This window comes from Nicotiana tabacum, chromosome 7 (assembly GCF_000715075.1).
Source record: "Nicotiana tabacum cultivar K326 chromosome 7, ASM71507v2, whole genome shotgun sequence".
NCBI classification, from domain to species: Eukaryota; Viridiplantae; Streptophyta; class Magnoliopsida; order Solanales; family Solanaceae; genus Nicotiana; species Nicotiana tabacum.
In genome coordinates this window covers 127,798,449-127,818,770 of record NC_134086.1, presented here as the reverse complement: position 1 = coordinate 127,818,770, position 20,322 = coordinate 127,798,449, and the positions used below count along the sequence as shown (strand labels likewise).

The following is a 20,322-nucleotide window of genomic DNA, read 5'->3' as shown; positions in this document are numbered from 1 at the left end:
ACAATAAAATAAATAATTAATTAATACTCAAAAATATTATTGATAAATTCAAATATTATATAGAGAAAGATTAAAAATAAATAAAAAGATTATTTTAAGAGAAAGAAAAATCATATTGATTATAGTATATTATAATAGAAGTAGCAGGTAGGGATATAAAGTAGATGACAAGCTAATAAAAAGTTAAGTAATAAATGTAACCATATTAAGTAACGGGTAACACAATAATAATAGACAAAGAAACAAAAAGTAGAGAATTTTTTTTTGTAAACAAATAATATAATTGTAGATATATAGAAGGATTAGACATTTAAATTTGATATAAGAAAACTTTTTGAATTATTACGAAAAAACATATTATATGGATAATATCACGTAATTGAAAACATATTTTATAAATCTAAAATTTAAAACATTTACAATGAAATAACGCCAAGCAGAAAATTAACAATATAAAGATGTAATTAAAATTGTCATGTAGTTAAGTTATAAAAAATTAAAGTCAAAACTCTATACGAAAATAAAAGGAAAAAAGTTAATTGCTTATTGCACATAATACTAAATAATAATTACTAAAAGTGTAGATTTATAGAAAATAATAAAAGAACTTCTTCGTTTAAACTTTGGCATATTTTCAAAAGAATTAGAAAAATAATACGATATTGTTATATTATAGATACAACACGAAATGTAAAAAATAATTAAAATATTATATGATAGAAAATAATATAGAGAGAGGAGAATAGAAGTAATGTGAAGGAGTCTACACTTTAAATTTATTTAATAAAATAATTAAATAGGAAAAATAATATTATTGATAAATTTAACCAAAACAAGTGGAGCTACGAAATAATAGAACAAAGTTAAATTAAATTTTAGGGTAATACAAAACTATATTCATTGTATTATACTAAAAGTAGAGCAATGAGTAACGCCATAAACTAATAAAAAGTCACATGGCAATATAGCAAATGTGCATTATGGTTAAGCCAAGTGGCAAGCTAATATAAAGCCACTTGGCAAATTATAACAATATTTGTTGTAGTATTTAATTTAAATTGAAAGACAAGATATTTAGATATTAAATAATATTCTTTTGAATCTGAATAGAAAGAAAGTTAAATTTGAATTGATTGATTAATTAATTAGGAAAGCTAATCAACACACAAATGCTCCAATTCAAACGGGAGGCTCAATGACTGAGGCGAATTGTTCCAAATAATGAGAAAGAGTTTTTTGAAATTTGAGTTCACAACAAAAATAACAAAAAAAATAATAACGTGTTTGTTACTAGAAATAAGACTAAAAAATCTAGGTTCGAATCCATAATCTTAATTACAGAGTTATTGGACCAAAACTTAACTTTCGTAACTGCCTTAGGGATAATGTTTAACTATGAATCGACTCAGACATTGGCTAAACAAATGTCAATTGTGTTGCCTTACGGTAAAATTACTTATCTAATATTTTATAATTTATTTTATATCTCAATTGTTTGGAAGAAATACATACATTTTTATTGTTTTTATTTTTATTTTTCTATTAGTGCTAGCAGTTTCTATGCTAAAATATATAAGAAGAGGATAGATTCTTCTCTAATGGCTCAGGTATGGACAATGACTTTTTAGCACGTTGTTGATATTTATGTTCTCTCAAATTGTATGAGCCAATTGATCGAGCAACCGATGGGGTCGAATATATATATATTGTGTGTGTGTATGTGTGTGTCAATTAGAATGAACTAGATTTGGATAGGGTAAACACATAGATAAATATAATTGCACTATTTGGGATTGCTATTTACACAAAATAAAATGAATCATAAAATCATAAGGTAAAATTCATTTAATTAAGAAATACATGTAAGAACAAATCTTCTTTTAGTACATGTGCATCATAGAAGAAAAATATTTAAAGTAGGTTAATATTTATTTAATTATAATATATTAATCATAATCCCAAATGTACATTTAAATTATTAAAAATAATGTGACTTTAATTGTGTGGTTAAAATTGAAGTAACTAGCAATATTGAGCAAATTACCATCCAACTGTTTTATAAGTTGGTAACTCCCAAAAGTTAGAATATTTTGGTTGTTAATAAATTATCATGTATGTATATATTAATTTATCACTATATAATTTTTGGTTGGTAGAAGTTGATGTTGATGTGAGAATTTATTATGTTGAGATAATAATATAATATATTTTTATAATTTAAATTAAGATATTACTAAATGTATTTTTATTTGTTATTACTCTATATAGTATGACTTCACTCGGTTTCAATATAGATGAGATAGTTTGACTTGACACGAAATTTAAGAACAAAAAAGAAAACTTTTGAAATTTATGATCATTTAAGTTTTGTGGGGCCATAATATTTGCATGAGTGTAAAAACTTCTCATTATATGTAAAATGGGTAAAATAAAAAATTTAAAGTTAAATTATTTCCAAATACAGAAATGTGTCATTCTTTTGGAACAAACTAATAAGAAAAATATTTTATGTAAATTGAAAGGGAAGGAATATTTATTTTTGAATCATATTGTGTTTTTATTTGTTTGTATCACCGGCTCTATATGAGGTTATAATATTTAAGTTTATGTTAATAGTTATTCATATAATTTATTCTTTTTCATTTATAGAATTTAGTAGGATCATAATATTATCCGCACATCGTGCGGGTACTAATACTAGTTCCATTTACAACCAATAGCCATGAGTTTTTTTTATCTATTTTCAAATGGCCTCTTGCATAAAGCCTTAAAGCCAAGTGTTGAATGACTTTGACAAATGGTTATGCAAATCTACCATATGTCTTCATGCATGGAAAACAAGATACACTTGTCCAATATTGGAGCCAAGTGGACTAACATAATGGGACAAGTGTAAAAAATCTCTCGACACTTGTCAGACATGCAACCTCCTTAATTTCTTATAATTAGGTAATGAATTGGCCATCATAATCACTTAATTCTTAACCAAGAATTATTTAGTTAATCATTCCTTTCTTCCTAGTCTTTTTTTTGTGAATTATCTAACACATAAAATACCTTCATCTTCTCTTTTTCTCGGGCAACTGTTTTGTGCAAATTCTAAACTTCCAGCCACGAGTGCACGTGTTTGGAGGTGCTGTGGAACCTTGGGGAGCGACCGGCCTTAACGATTTGCACCCAGTCGGGCAGAAATCGCTTTCAAGGTAATGGCTTGCCACAACACAATATTTTTGATAAGTTGTAGTCTTCTTTCCTTGTTGTTCTTAGTCAATATTATCCACTGATTTTCCTTACATCCAGCTCATACACTATAGTACACCTAATGTAAGTAATGGTTCTGTCAGTTAATTACTGTTAAAATCTTGTTTTTTTCCTTTTTGTTTATTTTTCTTTTCTGACATTTTCAACAATCAGTTAGTTTTTCCTTTTGTTTTTTTAGTAATTGATTCTTTTTCCTTCTAATTTGATTTGTGGGAAATGAGTAACCTTATTGGTTATTAGTGCCAAAGTATCTGCAAAAAGAAAGATGGCATATGCAAAGGAATATACTTCAATTCAACCTAGTCACCTACTCTTTTTCTCTGTGTTTATCAATCACTTTTCTTTCTTTATCTTACTAAATGGCAACCAGAAGATTAGAAAAATTAAACTTGGGAATAACTTTTCAAAGCAAGAAAAACTGGAGACTTTGTTAGAGGAAGTGAAATTATTAAAGATGGAATTAAAATAATGTATGAGGAATGATGGAAAAGTAAATTTATGATAAGGCAATGTGAACATGTGAATGCTCAATGCACATTCTTATTGAAATTAAATTTTCTTGATTAAATTTCAGTGACAATAGTGCTCACTTCTCAAAAATGACTAGTAAAAAATTTTGTTTAGGCAGAACTCTATTTATTTGGAGAAAAAATATGGTTGATTGCTTGTACAAGAGCTTTATTCTACAGTAACTTAAAGAGGAGTCCTCCATGAGTAGCAAAGAAAGGAGCAAAGACCAAAGATTCAACAGCCATGAGCTTGATCAGTATATTCAATGATGGACCTGAAGTGTCTTTTAGAGGATCACCAACTGTATCTCCTATAACTGCAGCCTTGTGAGCATCTGATCCCTTTGGTCCTAATGCTCTAGCATGTTCTGTTGCACCAGCCTGCAAAAAAAAAAAAAAACTTATTTCAGGCGGAAAATATTTTCCTAGAAAATGACTTTCGTCATACCAAACAGTGGCGGAGCCACTTGTAACCCCTTTGCCGGAAATTATAGTGTAGTTAGGTTAAAAAAACTTATGTATATATACTATATGTTGAATCCCCTTCGCTTCTCCTTGTGTTTAACTTTTCATATTTTGACGCACCTTAGTAAAAATCATGGCTCCGCCACTGATACCAAATACACTGGCTTAACATATTGTAATATGTCAGTATTCTTGAAGTTGAGACCTTATAAGTTAATTACCTCTATGTACTTCTTGGCATTATCCCATGCCCCACCTGTGTTTGAAGCTGAAATTGCAACCTAAAGTCATCCAAAATTGTGAGTAAGTTACTATAAGATTGCGAATTTTAAGAGAGGTTATGAAATGCAGGGAGGAACGATAATCGAAATGTAAGGCCAATATTATGGACAAGAAAAGAGACATGAATGTTGCAAAGTGAAAATGAAGTAGAAGGTTGAATGGATAGGGAGAAGTACTAAGAGTTGCATACTTGAACACCAGAAACGAGCGAACCAGCGAGCACACCAGCTAGTGTTTCAACACCAAAAAAGGTACCAGCAATAAGAGGTGTTAACATGACCAAAGCTCCTGGTGGGATCATCTCTTTGAGGGAAGCATCTGTTGAGATTTTAACACAAGTTGCATAGTCTGGTTTTGCTGTTCCTTCCATTAATCCTGGGATACTATTGAATTGCCTACGAACTTCTTCAACCATTTTCAGAGCTGCACTTCCTACACTCTTCATTGTCATGGCTGAGAACCAGTACGGAAGCATAGCCCCTACTATCAACCCAATGAAGACCTTTGGTGCCAAGACATCGACAGTTTTGATACCAGCTCTGCTCACATAGGCACCAAATAAAGCAAGAGAGACAAGTGCAGCTGATCCAATCGCGAAACCCTGATAATGTGCAAATGTAGCTTATCAGGTATATGTGCTACAGAACTATGATGTCTGTTACATATTCATGTAGTGATGTAGAGTAACACTTAACATGGTATAAAGAGTACCAGTATGAATAGTCACTTAAAGCAACTCTCTTTCACATAACTTACCAATGACCTAAATCTAATCATTAAAAGTTGGTGGAAACTTTCTAGTTTAGAAGTGTAAAGGACTCATATTTTTGGATATAATTGCTATGGACGTTAAGAAACAGTCAATTTAGCATTTATGACTCTATAATCACATTGTAGCTTAATTGGACAAAATTAAAGAGGTTTATGCTATAGATTAGAAAGAGACTTATCTAACCTTGCCAATTGCAGCAGTTGTGTTTCCAGCAGCATCGAGAGCATCAGTCCTTTCACGGATGCTATGGCTCATGCCAGCCATCTCTGCAATACCACCGGCATTATCACTGATAGGGCCATAAGCATCTATTGCGAGCCCTGTGGCTATAGTGCTAAGCATTCCCAGAGCAGCGACTGCAATGCCATACATAGCAGCCAAGCTGAAGCTCACATATATAGAAGCGGCAATGGCAAATATGGGAATGATAACAGATTTATATCCAAGAGCTAATCCAAATATAACATTTGTCGCAGCACCAGTCCTGCAAGAATCTGCCACATCCTGAACTGGACTGCAAGTTTGCAACAGAAGACCTTAAGAACATAGATCAGATATTGAATACCGCCCCCCACCCCCCACCACCCACCCCCATCCCCCCCAAAAAAAAGAGGAGAGGAAAAACAGGCATATACACAATGCTTCATTGCTGGTAGAGAAACACCCTTCTTCTCTATTTCATTATGAAACACTAATTACTAAGAAGTAGAGAGGAAAACTTGATAGCTTGTTCGATCATCACAGATCACAATCTCTAGTAGCTTCTTTAAAGTAACCAATTAATGACTATTTTCTTGTTTCCATTTCGAAGCTATTTTTCATAACATGTTTAGCTTGACATTTGTTTCCCCTTCTTTTCTTTTCGATTGAGAAAGACTGTTTAAATAATTCTTGATATGGCTTGAAAAATGGCAAGCTATGCAACTTATATTATAGTTAGTGATACTGATGTTAAACCTTGCATAATAATCAAGTTATCCATTCACAATTTAACAACTGAAATTACCAACCTGTAAGCACTGCTCGTGTAATATTCAGTAGTATAACCAATGACCAACCCAGCCCATAAACCAATTGAAACACAGAAGAATATGTGCCTGGAGCAATAAATAAATTATCATACTAAATTAGAAACATAGACAAGAGGTAGAAGAGTGCAGAAAATGTGAAGCAAGAAGAAGAGTACCAGTTCTTCACTACTTTCTCCGTTCCAAAGTCGAAAATAGTGAATTCTGATGGCAAAGTGAAGAAGCTGACAAAAGCAATTCCAACGGTCATCAGAACAGTTGAGATGACAAGTTGCCTCTTCAAAGATGGTTCAATCTCAGTCACATTCTTTATCTCAAACATATCGGTTGCAAAAAGAGTAGTTATGAGGCAAACAATAATTCCCATTGAGCTGATAATCAGAGGATAAGACATAGCTGAGTAGTCATGGCTGCTACCAAAGGATGAAATGGATGCAACAAACAATGCTGCACATGATGACTCAGCATAGGAACCGAATAAATCCGAGCCCATTCCTGCAATATCCCCTACATTATCACCTACATTGTCTGCTATAACCTGTGATCAACCAAAGGCAATGTAACACAAAGTATATAAGGCTTAAACTTATATACACTGATAGTATAAAGAATGTTGCAAAGAGCAGAAGTGACATTAAGGCATAGGCTATAGGGGAACCTAAAAAGTTTAGAGGAGGAATTACAGCTGGATTACGCGGATCATCTTCAGGAATATTACGTTCAACTTTTCCAACTAGATCAGCGCCAACATCTGCTGCTTTTGTATAGATACCTCCTCCAACTCTTCCAAAGAGAGCCATTGAAGATCCTCCAAGACCGTAACCAGTAATAGATTCATATAGACCCTCCCAATCATCTCCATAGTACAGCTTAAATAAGTTGATTGAGACATAAAGAACTAAGAGACCATTGGCAGCAAGTAGGAATCCCATAACTGCACCAGAGCGGAAAGCTGTAACAAACGCCTTCCCAATGCTTTTCCTTGCTTCCAGAGTGGTTCTTGCATTGGCATATGTTGCAATTTTCATTCCAAGGAAACCAGAGAGGGCTGAAGTTAGGGCCCCCAGAAAGAAGGCAATGGTGGTGAAGATAGCATTGGCTAAGGCTGGTTTGCAAAGATTTTCTTTGTTGAAAGTGCAAGGCTGGCTTTCTGTGCTGAAGTTTTTTACTGATCCAAGGAAGAGAAAAATGATTGCTCCAAATACCACCATGAATATGCCGAGGTATTTGTACTCCGTGAACAGGAAGGATGTTGCCCCTGCCAACATTCAACATAGTTAACATAAAAGTAACAGGACAATGCTGTCCCTTCTTTTTCCTCATTGATCATGCTGTGAGAAGGAATTAACGCGTTGATTAAATTATGCCATTCGACATATTTAGTTGCTCTAGTTGAATATGTACTAGTACTCAACTAGATTGCTAAATTAGGTTACTAGGAGCTCTACAGAGTTGACAGGAGTAGGAGTCTCTACTAGGATTTTCTTCCTTAATTCATGTTTCTTTCAAGATATCTCTATTTTCCCTTTGCAACCCCCCCCCCTCTCCCCCTCCCGCTTGGTATATATTGATGACTTAGCAGAGTTATCATGGACATGAAAGTGGTAACTGGAAACCTGTTATGTCAGAAATGCAAGTATCTCTTTGCATCCTTAAACCACACTGAGGATACCTCGACATCAGGATTTTATTTTGGTTGTCAGCTATCAATCGATATGATAAGCATTAAATTTGAAAATAGATAATCATACTAAGATTACAAGACAATAACTATTGGAAGATACATGGAAAACAGTTCATTTAAGCATGCAGTTTATGGATTCGAATACAACAATTCAAACAATCTTCTTGATGAAGACAAAATGTGGGTCAGCCTAAAAATCTTCCAACATAAAGGACACTTGACATGGAGAAGTCCATGGATAAAAGTAACTATAAATGTACATGGAACCTTTAACAATTACAGCAAAGGGAAAAGGAGAATAAGTTCATGCTTTGCACCCAACAGCGTAGGCGCGTAGCCTATCGATCAATGAAGTGGATGAAAATCATAGGAGAACAGAATTCAAATCCAACATAACCAAAAAAATATATATATTAGGTGATTTCTTCTCATTTGCCTAAGCTTCTCATACCTATGTTGGTGGGAAGTAACAGGTACAGATTGAATAGTCCAGGTGTGCACCAACTTTCCCAAACACAACCGTTATTAAAGAAAGTAAAAATAAAGTTGTAAACAAATTAAAATGGAACAGGTTTAGGCTGAGAGTGAAAAAAAGCCCACCTTCAGAAATGGCTTTCTGAATCTCAGCACATTTGGCAACAGTCGCATCAGAATCAATGCCTTCTTCTTGTACATCTTCTTCAATCAACATGTCATTGCATCCATCTTCCAATTCCGACCCGCCAGAGATTTTGACCTTTGAGACCAGAAACCACTGAAGCAGAGCAAAACCAATGCCAACAAGAGCAGCTACAGGTATCAGAATCTGTGTCGAGGCCTCACTCATCAACCCCATCTCAAACTTTTCAACAGCACCACAGCAAAACTAAGCTACTTTTCTTGAAAATCTTCTCTTTCTGCGGCTATATATAAGCACACACAGGCCACAACAAAAAGGGTGTGCTCAGGTATTCTGACCTTCTAAAGGGAGTTTAACATTTATATATTAATGGTCAAATCACCTAGAATACAGCCATTGGTTACCGTTCGTAACAAGCGAGATTAGTAACCCGAAAAAGATAGTTTATTTGCTACAACAGATCAAAATACATTAATACACTGATATATAAAATTCTTTACACTGATTTGCGTATATAGGTCAAAACCAAATGGAGTTTAATATATGGTATGTGCCAAGTCCAAAACCTGCAACTACTGTTGACAACTTGACAAAGAAATTGTAACGTGGAACAGAAAATTGCTCTTTGGTAGCTTTGCATGCAAGGAAACCCGGGGGGGGAGGGGGGGGGAGGTGGAGGACTTTAAATTGGTTAGTTTGATTTAGAAAACTTAATCCACCTGTCCGATAAATACTTCATGCAAGGAGCAATTGACAGGTAAATCAAAATCAATATCGATAGGAGAATTTGTGCACATCAAATTCTGTATTAATTAAATTTACAATTTTGACTAACCATTGCTTAATCATAAAAATGTCAAGTCTTCAAATTTTTTAGAATTAGATGGTTTAAATAGTCAAGAGTCACCGAATTCCCTTTTTAAATTTTATTTATGGAGTACAAATTACTTCATTAATAAGGTATTTGTAGAGTTTAACTATGTGATTAACGTCATTAGGTTCAACTATGTCGTAAACGAGATATTATATAGTATACTGTTATGAATAGCTCATAATTCTGTCATATCATTCTTTAGAAAAGCTTTTTTTGTTTTTGTTTTTGAAGATGAAACTCTTGGCATCAAATCCGTCAATTGTTTATCTTCTTAAAATAAAAATTAGTCATATTAATATCGCTAGTCCTAGCATTTAATAGTTTTCTATATGGATTCAAACTCCAATTTCTTGCGGGTTCATGGAAATCAGAGGCATTCTTGTGAAATAAGGCTAAGTCAGCCGTCATCTTGAAACTATGCAAGTAAAGCAGGTTTAGAATAGTCTTAGGGGAAAATTACTTAGCAATTAAGGGAGGAAAAGTGTGAACAATCAAGTTCATGTTAAAATCTCTTTGAACTATTCTTTTGATCAAATATCCTACTTCTCCCTAGGATTTTCACTAATTAATATTGTTGGACTTTAAGCCATTGGGCTTTAAAAGAGAAGAAGTGTGAATTGGAAATGGAGGGAAATAAAATGGAGGGAAAATGAAAATTTGAAGAAGTGAACTTTTGCCTTGCACTTTGTCCCTCATTGGTGAGGGACAATCACATTTATGTGCTTATATATAGATTCACTTCTTAAAGCTCTTAAAAGGAGTTGAAGAGAATGAACCCTCACGCCGTCGTCGTCGTTGGATTTGGATTTGTCAAATGATCGATAAGATTATTTTTGGACAAAATTTATTTAATTATTTAATAATTAATTAAATGCCAAATTACTGCTGAACGTTCAGAGGGCCTCGCTGGTCGCGGTTCTGCCGCGACCGCGGTAGAATCGCGGCAGTCAGATTCAGAGAGGCTCTCTGGCCGCGGTTCGGCCGCGACCGCGGTACTGAAAAGGCACCTTTCCAGACACATCTTCTGATATTTGCCTATAAATTCTGAGGCAAGGCTGCATCTTCCATATACGAAAAACACTCTAGAAATTCTTTCTTTCTGAATATACTGCATCCTAATTCGCAGTCTCTCTCTCTCAAATTCGTAAGTGTGTTTTTGCTCCGTTCTTTGAGTTCGTTGGTATCCTGCAGTTTGTATTGCCACTGTTGCAGGAAGGTTTATTCCGTTTTATCCTGGGAGGATTTAATCCATTACCTTGACAACGTGTGAGGGGGTTAAAATTCCTTAAGGACGTACAAGAAAATTGTGGACTCGGAATATTTCTGATTCTTTACTATTTTATATATTTCTTTATTCTTCTAACATTTTTCTTATTTTTGTTTCAACTCAGTGACGATCACAAGCTTAAGGAATTTTAATTTACTTACGTTTCTGTGTTGATTATTAAACTGTTTTCTTTATACTTTGTTGGAGACTAAAGCCTTGTTGCTTTCTACTCCTATAATTGTTTCTGTCCGGTTTAAAGTACATAAAAACTTTGCCGGAATAATAAACGTACGGGTTTGAAGTATATAAAAACTTCACCATTGTTACGTGTTGTATGGTTGGTTTGGTATTCAGTTTGAAGATATCAAAAACTTCACTGATTAACAAGTTCTGTATTGTTTTCAACTTTACAGAAATATGACGAATGAAAACCAAACTAATGGAAGTGTTGCGGGAACGGTTGATGCTGTTACAAGCCGTTCTACTCCTGCTCATGCTATGACACCGACAGAAAAACCCGGAAAGTTTTCCGGTATTGACTTCAAACGTTGGCAAATGAAGATGCTCTTCTATCTTACTACGTTGAGTTTGCAACGTTTCATCAAGGAGGATCCTCCGGTCATGGCTGAAAATACTCCGGATGATGAACGACTTGTTCTAACTGAAGCATGGAAACATTCTGATTTCTTGTGCAAAAACTACATATTGAGTTGTTTGGAAGATGACTTGTACAATGTCTATAGTGTCATGGAAACTTCAAAAGCATTATGGAATGCACTTGAGAAGAAGTACAAGACTGAGGATGCCGGACTTAAGAAATTCGTGGCTGCAAGGTTTTTGGATTTCAAGATGATTGACACTAGGTCCGTCATAACTCAAGTCCAAGAATTACAAGTCATTGTGCATGACCTCCTTGCTGAAGGTATGACCCGAATCAATAATTTTATTAATAAGATTTATCTTATTATTAATTATGAATTTGTTATTGAAGGTATGGTCATAAATGAGGCCTTTCAAGTCGCTGCTTTCATTGAAAAGTTACCTCCGTTGTGGAAGGATTTTAAGAACTATCTTAAACACAAGCGGAAGGAGATGACACTAGAAGACTTGATTGTTCGTCTGAGGATAGAAGAAGACAACAAAAATGCTGAAAAGAAGTCACGTGGAAACTCGACAATAATGGGGGCAAAACGTTGTTGAGGAGGTGCCACAAAATAAGAAGAGGAAGAAGGCTTCCGGACCAAAGAATTACCCAAGCAGGAAAAATTTCAAGGGTAATTGCCACAACTGTGGAAGATCTGGGCATAAGGCCGTGGATTGTCGTGCGCCCAAGAATGATAAGAAGAAAAAGAATCAAGCTAACATGGTTGAAGATGAAATGGAGGACTTATGTGCCATGTTGTCTGAATGCAATTTGGTAGGAAATCCAAAAGAATGGTGGACAGATTCTGGAGCCACTCGTCATGTTTGTGCTAACAAGGAGTTATTTTCTTCTTATGCCCCCGCAGGACCCGACGAGACAATCTTCATGGGAAATTCATCTATGGCCAAAATTGAAGGAGTTGGCAAGATTGCGTTGAAGATGACGTCGGGAAAAATAGTGACTCTAAATCAAGTCCTCCATGTTCCAGAAATTCGCAAGAATCTTGTGTCTACCTCACTTCTTGTCAAGAATGGATTCAAATGTATTTTTGTTTCTAATAGTGTTGTACTTAGTAAGAACGATGTATATGTAGGAAAAGGTTACCTAAGTGAGGGCCTTTTTAAGCTAAATGTAATAGCAGTTCCTATCAATAAAGTGAATGTTTCTTCTTACTTACTTGAGTCAAACACTTTATGGCATTCACGTTTAGGTCACGTAAACTTCAAAACATTGCGGAAGATGATAAATCTAGAAGTATTGCCAAAATTTGATTGCATTAATTCCAAATGTCAAATATGTGTGGAATCAAAGTATGCTAAGCATCCTTATAAGTCCGTTGAAAGGAATTCAAGTCCTTTAGACTTAATTCACACAGATATTTGCGACATGAAGTCAACACCATCTCGCGGTGGGAAAAAGTATTTTATTACTTTTATTGACGATAGCACGAGATACTGCTATGTTTATTTACTTAATAGTAAAGATGAGGCAATTAATGCTTTCAAGCAATACAAGAGTGAAGTTGAAACGCAACTAAACAAAAAGATCAAAATGATAAGAAGTGATAGGGGTGGCGAATATGAATCTCCTTTTGAAGAAATTTGTTTGGAAAATGGCATTATTCACCAAACAACTGCCCCTTACTCTCCACAATCTAATGGAATTGCGGAGAGGAAGAATCGAACATTGAAGGAGATGATGAATGCATTGCTAATAAGTTCTGGCTTACCACAAAACTTGTGGGGGGAAGCTATACTTACAGCTAACCGGATAATCAACCGTGTACCTCATAGTAAAACACAGTCCATTCCTTATGAAAAGTGGAAAGGAAGGAAGCCTAGCTTGAAATACTTCAAAGTGTGGGGGTGTTTAGCTAAGGTACAAGTTCCTAAACCTAAAAGGGTTAATATAGGTCCAAAAACGGTTGATTGTGTGTTTATTGGATATGTAACCAATAGCAAGGCATATCGTTTTCTGGTTCATAAATCAGAAAATCCTGAGATTCACATTAATACAATAATAGAATCAGATAATATTGAATTCTTTGAAACTATTTATCCGTATAAAAAGGAAAGTGAAGTGACCTGCCAAAAGTCAAAACGACCTCGGGAGGAAATAACAGATGGTATGCCTAATGAAGAAAATCCAAGAAGAAGTAAACGTCAAAGGATATCTACTTCATTCGGTCCAGATTTTCTGACTTTTCTGTTAGAAAATGAGCCTTGTACCTTCAAGGAAGCAATGTCTTCCTCAGAAGCACAATATTGGAAAGAAGCTGTCAATAGTGAAATAGAATCCATATTGAGCAACCATACCTGGGAATTGGTTGATCTTCCTCCAGGTAACAAAACTGTTCTAAATGGATTTTCAAGAAGAAAATGAAGGACGATGGTACTATTGACAAATACAAGGCAAGACTTGTTGTCAAAGGATTTAGACAACGAGAAGGTCTTGACTATTTTGACACATACTCGCCGGTAACAAGAATTACATCTATTCGGATGCTAATAGCGTTAGCCGCCTTGTATGATCTTCAAATCCATCAAATGGATGTAAAAATAGCCTTCTTAAATGGTGATCTTGAGGAAGAAATTTACATGAACCAACCTGAGGGGTTTGTGGTTCCGGGAAAAGAAAAGAAGGTGTGTAGACTTGTTAAGTCTCTTTATGGACTAAAACAAGCACCCAAGCAATGACATGCGAAATTTGACCAAACAATGTTGTCAAATGGTTTTAAGATTAATGAATGTGATAAATGTGTTTACATTAAGAACGTTCCAAATCATATAGTCATTGTTTGTTTATATGTTGATGATATGCTAATAATGAGCAAAGACATTGCCGACATTCAAGCTACTAAGCGTATGCTTGCTAGTAAATTTGATATGAAAGACTTAGGAGTTGCCGATGTAATTCTAGGAATTAAAATCCAGAGGACTCCTCAAGGTATAGCTTTGTCTCAATCACATTACGTGAAAATGGTACTTGAAAAATTCAAACACTTGGAATTTAGAAGTGCAAGGACTCCAATTGACTTAAACCATCATCTTATGAAGAATAAAGGCGAAAGTACGTCTCAATTGGAGTATGCTCGTGTGTTGGGAAGTCTAATGTACATCATGAACTGTACACGACCCGATATAGCTTGTGCAATAAGTAAATTTAGTCGATTCACAAGTAATCCCAACAAGCATCACTGGGTGGCTATGAAATGAGTTCTGGGATATTTGGAGTATACCTAAGACTACGTTTTATACTACAATAAATATCCTGCGGTTATTGAAGGATATAGTGATGCTAATTGGATAACCGGCTCATCATAAACAAAGTCCACAAGTGGATATGTGTTTACTATTGGTGGAGGAGCAGTATCTTGGAAGTCTTCCAAACAGACATGTATTGCTCGCTCTACAATGGAATCAGAGTTTATAGCATTGGATAAAGCCGGTGAAGAAGCTGAATGGCTTCGGAATTTTTTAGAAGACATTCCGTTCTGGCCGAAACCTGTGGCTCCTATTTGCATACATTGCGATAGTGAGGCTGCAATAGGACGGGCAGGGAGCGTTATGTATAACGGAAAGTCTCGTCATATACGACGAAGACATAATACCGTTAGACAACTACTTTCTAGTGGAATTATCACTATTGATTATGTAAGATCAAAGGATAATGTTGCGGATCCACTTACAAAAGGCTTAACTAGAGAGGGAGTTGAGAAATCATCCAAGGGAATGGGACTATGGCCGAGGATAAGTCAACATGGCGGTAACTCTACCTAGAATTTTGGTTGTTCCGAGATCTAGGTTCAAAAGCTCAAACAAAGTTATGATTAAACGGTTCAACATTGTCAAAATAAAAACTTTGGTCCATTCTCGTGATGAAGACAATGTTCAGTAACAAGGATAGAACTTTACACGTTCTTTAATGATTACCTAAGTTTGATGAGGTATTTATCAAATAGTGTCAATCTAAAGGATTACACGTTTAGGAATCACCTATGTAAGTGTGAAGTAGAAGCCGCTTCAATGAGAATTCTGTAAGGCCAATTCTCTACGCACTTATGAAACCAGGCGGTGTTCATGGCTAAAACGAACACAACAATGAGAACCAAAAGACAGTTAAGGGTTGGTTGTGTGACATATGGCTGTCTAGGTATACACTAAAGTTCGACGGTTCAAAGATATCAAATCTACCGATTGACCGAGTATATCCGACATATGTTCACTACGGAAAGTTCAAAGGGAAACCTACTTATCAAGATGCAATTAATCCTTACTTGCAAAATCACATAGCTTTCATCTATGATCTTTCTTGATACAACCATTCCCATTCATGTGGGGGATTGTTGGACTTTAAGCCATTGGGCTTTAAAAGAGAAGAAGTGTGAATTGGAAATGGAGGGAAATAAAATGGAGGGAAAATGAAAATTTGAAGAAGTGAACTTTTGTCTTGCACTTTGTCCCTCATTGGTGAGGGACAATCACATTTATGTGCTTATATATAGATTCACTTCTTAAAGCTCTTAAAAGGAGTTGAAGAGAATGAACCCTCGCGCCGTCGTCGTCGCTCGCTCGGCTCGGCTTCGGCTTCGGCTTCGGCTTCGGCTTCGGCTTCGGCTTCGGATTTGGACTTTAAGCCATTGGTCTTTAAAAGAGAAGAAGTGTGAATTGGAAAATGAAAATTTGAAGAAGTGAACTTTTGTCTTGCACTTTGTCCCTCATTGGTGAGGGACAATCACATTTATGTGCTTATATATAGATTCACTTCTTAAAGCTCTTAAAAGGAGTTGAAGAGAATGAACCCTCGCGCCGTCGTCGTCGCTCGCTCGGCTCGGCTTTGGCTTTGGCTTTGGCTTTGGATTTGGATTTGGATTTGTCAAATGATCGATAAGATTATTTTTGGACAAAATTTATTTAATTATTTAATAATTAATTAAATGCCAAATTACTGCTGAACGTTCAGAGGGCCTCGCTGGCCGCGGTTCTGCCGCGACCGCGGTGGAATCGCGGCAGTCAGATTCAGAGAGGCTCTCTGGCCGCGTATTTTCTGAAAAGGCACCTTTCCAGACACATCTTCTGATATTTGCCTATAAATTCTGAGGCAAGGCTGCATCTTCCATATACGAAAAACACTCTAGAAGTTCTTTCTTTCTGAATATACTGCATCCTAATTCGCAGTCTCTCTCTCTCAAATTCGTAAGTGTGTTTTTGCTCCGTTCTTTGAGTTCGTTGGTATCCTGCAGTTTGTATTGACACTGTTGCAGGAAGGTTTATTCCGTTTTATCCTGGGAGGATTTAATCCATTACCTTGGCAACGTGTGAGGAGGTTAAAATTCCTTAAGGACGCACAAGAAAATTGTGGACTCGGAATATTTCTGATTCTTTACTATTTTATATATTTCTTTATTCTTCTAACATTTTTCTGATTTTTGTTTCAACTCAGTGACGATCACAAATACAAGATTATTCAGCCTAATTGAACGCCATGTCCATCAGCTGTTTAGTTCCCATTTGGCCATTGATTTTGTCTTCGTTTTTTCAACAAAAAAACATTAAAAAAATGAAAATATTGTTGTTTATGAAATATGATCATGTTTTTTGGGGAAAAAATTCAAATAATTCCAAGTTTTCAAAAAGCGGTTTAGGCCAGCTTTTTGGTGAAATTTTTTCTTCCACTCACAAAACTTCAATTTCTCTTCAAATAAAATGCATATCCAAACACTTCAACTTTCAAAAATTATTATTCAACACAATTTCAGAAGTTCTTTTTTCAAGTTTCAATCAAGTTTATGTCCAAACACTAGCTTAACATTTTGAATTATTGTATGAGCCATGACAAATAATGGGCGATATGCACAAAGTGGTACTTCTTTGTTCTACCAAACCCAAAACTGGAAAACAGAAAAGTATAATAGAAGCATATTACATCATTGCAATTCACAAGATAGAAATTAGAAGTCAAATCTCGGTTATATGATATACAAATCTCTCTTTAACTAGATATGTCATGCCCGTGCAACACGGGCTATGCCCGACATTGGTGTTCTGTCTTGTTCAATATTGATAGTATTAATCGCTCAAGGTGAGCAATGAAAAATACGAGCCCCATCTAGCAAATTGGTATGTGACGCCTTGATTGTGCAACTTACGGTGGATTGTTCGGGAATTTTAAAATTCAGTCTGACGGAGTAATAGTATGGCATCTCAGTAAAAAAGTTAATTTAATGTGACATCAACATTTACTTGTATTGTATAATTTGCTGCAAAGGATATGTTCATCCTTTTTTTCAGAAAGAGAAAGCTTGAAAAAATTTAATAATTTTATTCTGCATTGCTTCAATCTCTGCAGCAATAAGTAGATATTTAAGAGCGATGTAACTTTGAGTGAAGACATTTTAAGTGGCTAACTGAAGTACCCATCACCGTGCTTCTAAGATTGCTACTAAAGATTAGTCTTCTATGGTTGTGGTTGTGCTAGTCAATCAGCAAATATCGAAGCAGCAGCTATCAAGACATTTGACATGATTCATTTACCCTTCCTCCACTTGTTAATTTTCTGATTACATCTCCAGAATATTTAGAGATTGTAGATCAGGTCATATAAAGCTTGCAAACGAAATGATTAATCAACCTGCAAAGGGTTAAGTTCTGCTTCAATTCAAACTTTGCCTGAAGAGGTAAAACAATTTAATTCAGAATTATTTTATCGTCTATGAACGAAATTTACATTACCAAAAGTGTCCAAAGAAAGCAAATAGACATTATTGTAAAATAACGTCAAAGGACTGTAGAGCCACAAAATAATTGAGGAAGGAACTAATAGAGAACGTCTTGCACAGTAGCTTAGAATCTATCTAATATATTTGCAGAAACTGTATCACGAAATTCAGTTAAACTTGGTGTTGTTACCGGAATTTAAAACCAACTAAGGCAATCCATTACAGAGTTATGTCTATTATAAAATAGTTAGGTTAGTTTAGGAAAAGTACTTCATGTAGCAAAATATGTTAGACTTTGAAGTCATGAATTATATTTTTCCTATTCTCCCTATGTAGAGGGCGAACTCGAAAAGGACTGAATTGCAAAATATAATGCAACAAACTGATGTGCACTTTTTCAAGCAGTTAAAGCGCATTATTCTCATTAAAGAGTTGAAAGTGTCTCGACATGTTGCTCTTTTCCGCATTATTCTAATTCAAGTTTTTGCAATACAAATCTTGATTCCATAGTTTAAAGTTCTCTACTGAATAGCTTTTCTTTTAATCAATCTGATTTGCTGAAGTCTATCTGATGCAGAAACAATTTAGTAGAAAAACACATATATGTAGAGGATGATGTTTAGAAGTTGATATCAGCAGAAGCTTTTAGGAATGTGGACAGCAAGACTTTCTTTTTGTTGAGACAAGGTATTTGGACAGAGAGGAATCAAGCATGGGGAGAGAAAAGGAATTATCTTACAACACTATATTTAATAATCAGAAAAATGCAAGAAGGATATTGACTACTCAGAGTCACTTCCAAGAGTCGAAAAAGATTTACAAATAGTAATCTGCTACAACATTTGTCCCTATAGAGTCGAAGTGACAGACAATAAAGCTTTATCTTTGTAAAGTTTAAGTCTCATATTTGTTTTTGCATCAGAGAAATAGCCATAAATTATAGGAAACTTTTTTTCACAAAAAGGGAGTGGAGAAAAGATGACAAATTTGCGGATATCATAAGGCATTGTCATTATTGCTTTAAATGTTTACATTTCATCCTTCAAAATGTTACTATACCCTTATTTGTACTCTTTGGATATTTGAATATTGAAACTCTATCATTGAATCATGTATCTAAATCTTAGAAAAGGCCTCATAAGGAGATAATTATAATAATAAGTGCAGCATTTTATCTATGATACATCTGTAGACAATAAATTTGGGTCGAGAAAATAAAATCAAGACCGAAAAATATCGCAACAATCGTAGTATTTTATTTCAAATATTTGAGTGTTACAATCTCTATGATTCCTCTGATTCTACTTTTCTAGTATAAATTCAAGGGCCTTTGAGCTTGATCTTGAATTGTAATTTGATTTATCCGTCACGAACACTTTGATTGTTGCCACGAATTTTATCACAAACAAGTAGCCTTGATCTTGAACACCTTGATTTGATTTGACTTCGTTCTTGATCTTGAATACTTGAATTGTTCTTCGTTCTTGAGCTTGAACTTGATTTCTTGAACTTGATTGCTTGAAGCTTGAAACTTGCAGAGAAATTTGCGGCGTTTGATCCACGAGCTCTCTCTTGCTTCTTGTTATAACTTCTGGTGTCTTTTCTGAGTTATGAAGGCCCCTATTTATAGTTGTGGAAAGGAGGAGTTGTGATAAGAACAAACTCTTTCTGACCAATCAAATTGAAATGTGACATGACCGCATTTGATTAGCCAGAACATGTCACTTGCACACGTGGCGTGATTTTATTGGCCTTTTAGTGTGACTGGGCATGCTTTGTCATTTTGACACATGGCACGATCCTATTGGCTCTTTCGTTTGACTTGGCGTGCCACGTCATTTGACGCGTGGCATTGGGCCTCTAGGAAGATGACTTCTTGGGCCTAATGAGATGGGCTCATCATTTGTAGCCCAATTAAATGGGCTAGCCCAGTCAATATTTATTGGACTTAAATAATTAATTCAATTATATTAGCCTATAATATTTATTTGGACCAATATATCTTGAATTTAAAATATAGTCCAAATTATTTAATGAATTTAATTTCAACAAAATTTATATGCCCACAAATGCCCCTACTTCAAGACTTGTCGTGACTCTAATAAAAGTTATCTTTTTTTTCTTGCTAACAACGTCCGAAATACTGAGGTTCGGGTCTTACTTGATGCAACAGATCTGGAAGGTAATAGCAACTGCTCAA

General features: G+C 35.0%; 1 protein-coding gene across 1 annotated transcript; it reads right to left on the bottom strand.

Annotated features, from left to right (window-relative positions):
- Positions 1-3,799: 3,799 nt before the first annotated feature.
- Positions 3,800-9,125, bottom strand: LOC107791856 (pyrophosphate-energized vacuolar membrane proton pump-like). The gene is made up of 8 exons (XM_075217609.1): positions 8,602-9,125; positions 7,001-7,575; positions 6,476-6,855; positions 6,300-6,386; positions 5,473-5,803; positions 4,708-5,118; positions 4,457-4,516; positions 3,800-4,151 (listed from the first exon to the last, which is right to left on the bottom strand). The coding sequence occupies exons 1-8, from the start codon at positions 8,834-8,836 to the stop codon at positions 3,945-3,947; spliced, it is 2,286 nt and encodes a 761-aa protein (XP_075073710.1). The 5' UTR covers positions 8,837-9,125; the 3' UTR covers positions 3,800-3,944.
- Between the last annotated feature and the right edge of the window lie 11,197 nt (positions 9,126-20,322).

What these genes read in the sequence shown, in the direction of transcription:
- LOC107791856 (XM_075217609.1), bottom strand. Translation starts at nt 8,836, where the DNA reads ATGGGGTTGATGAGTGAGGCCTCGACACAGATTCTGATACCTGTAGCT. An exon ending in TACACGAGCAGTGCTTACAG is followed by an intron (nt 5,804 to 6,299) that starts GTTGGTAATTTC and finishes GCAAACTTGCAG; the next exon opens with TCCAGTTCAGGATGTGGCAG. An exon ending in CGCTCGTTTCTGGTGTTCAA is followed by an intron (nt 4,517 to 4,707) that starts GTATGCAACTCT and finishes GGATGACTTTAG; the next exon opens with GTTGCAATTTCAGCTTCAAA.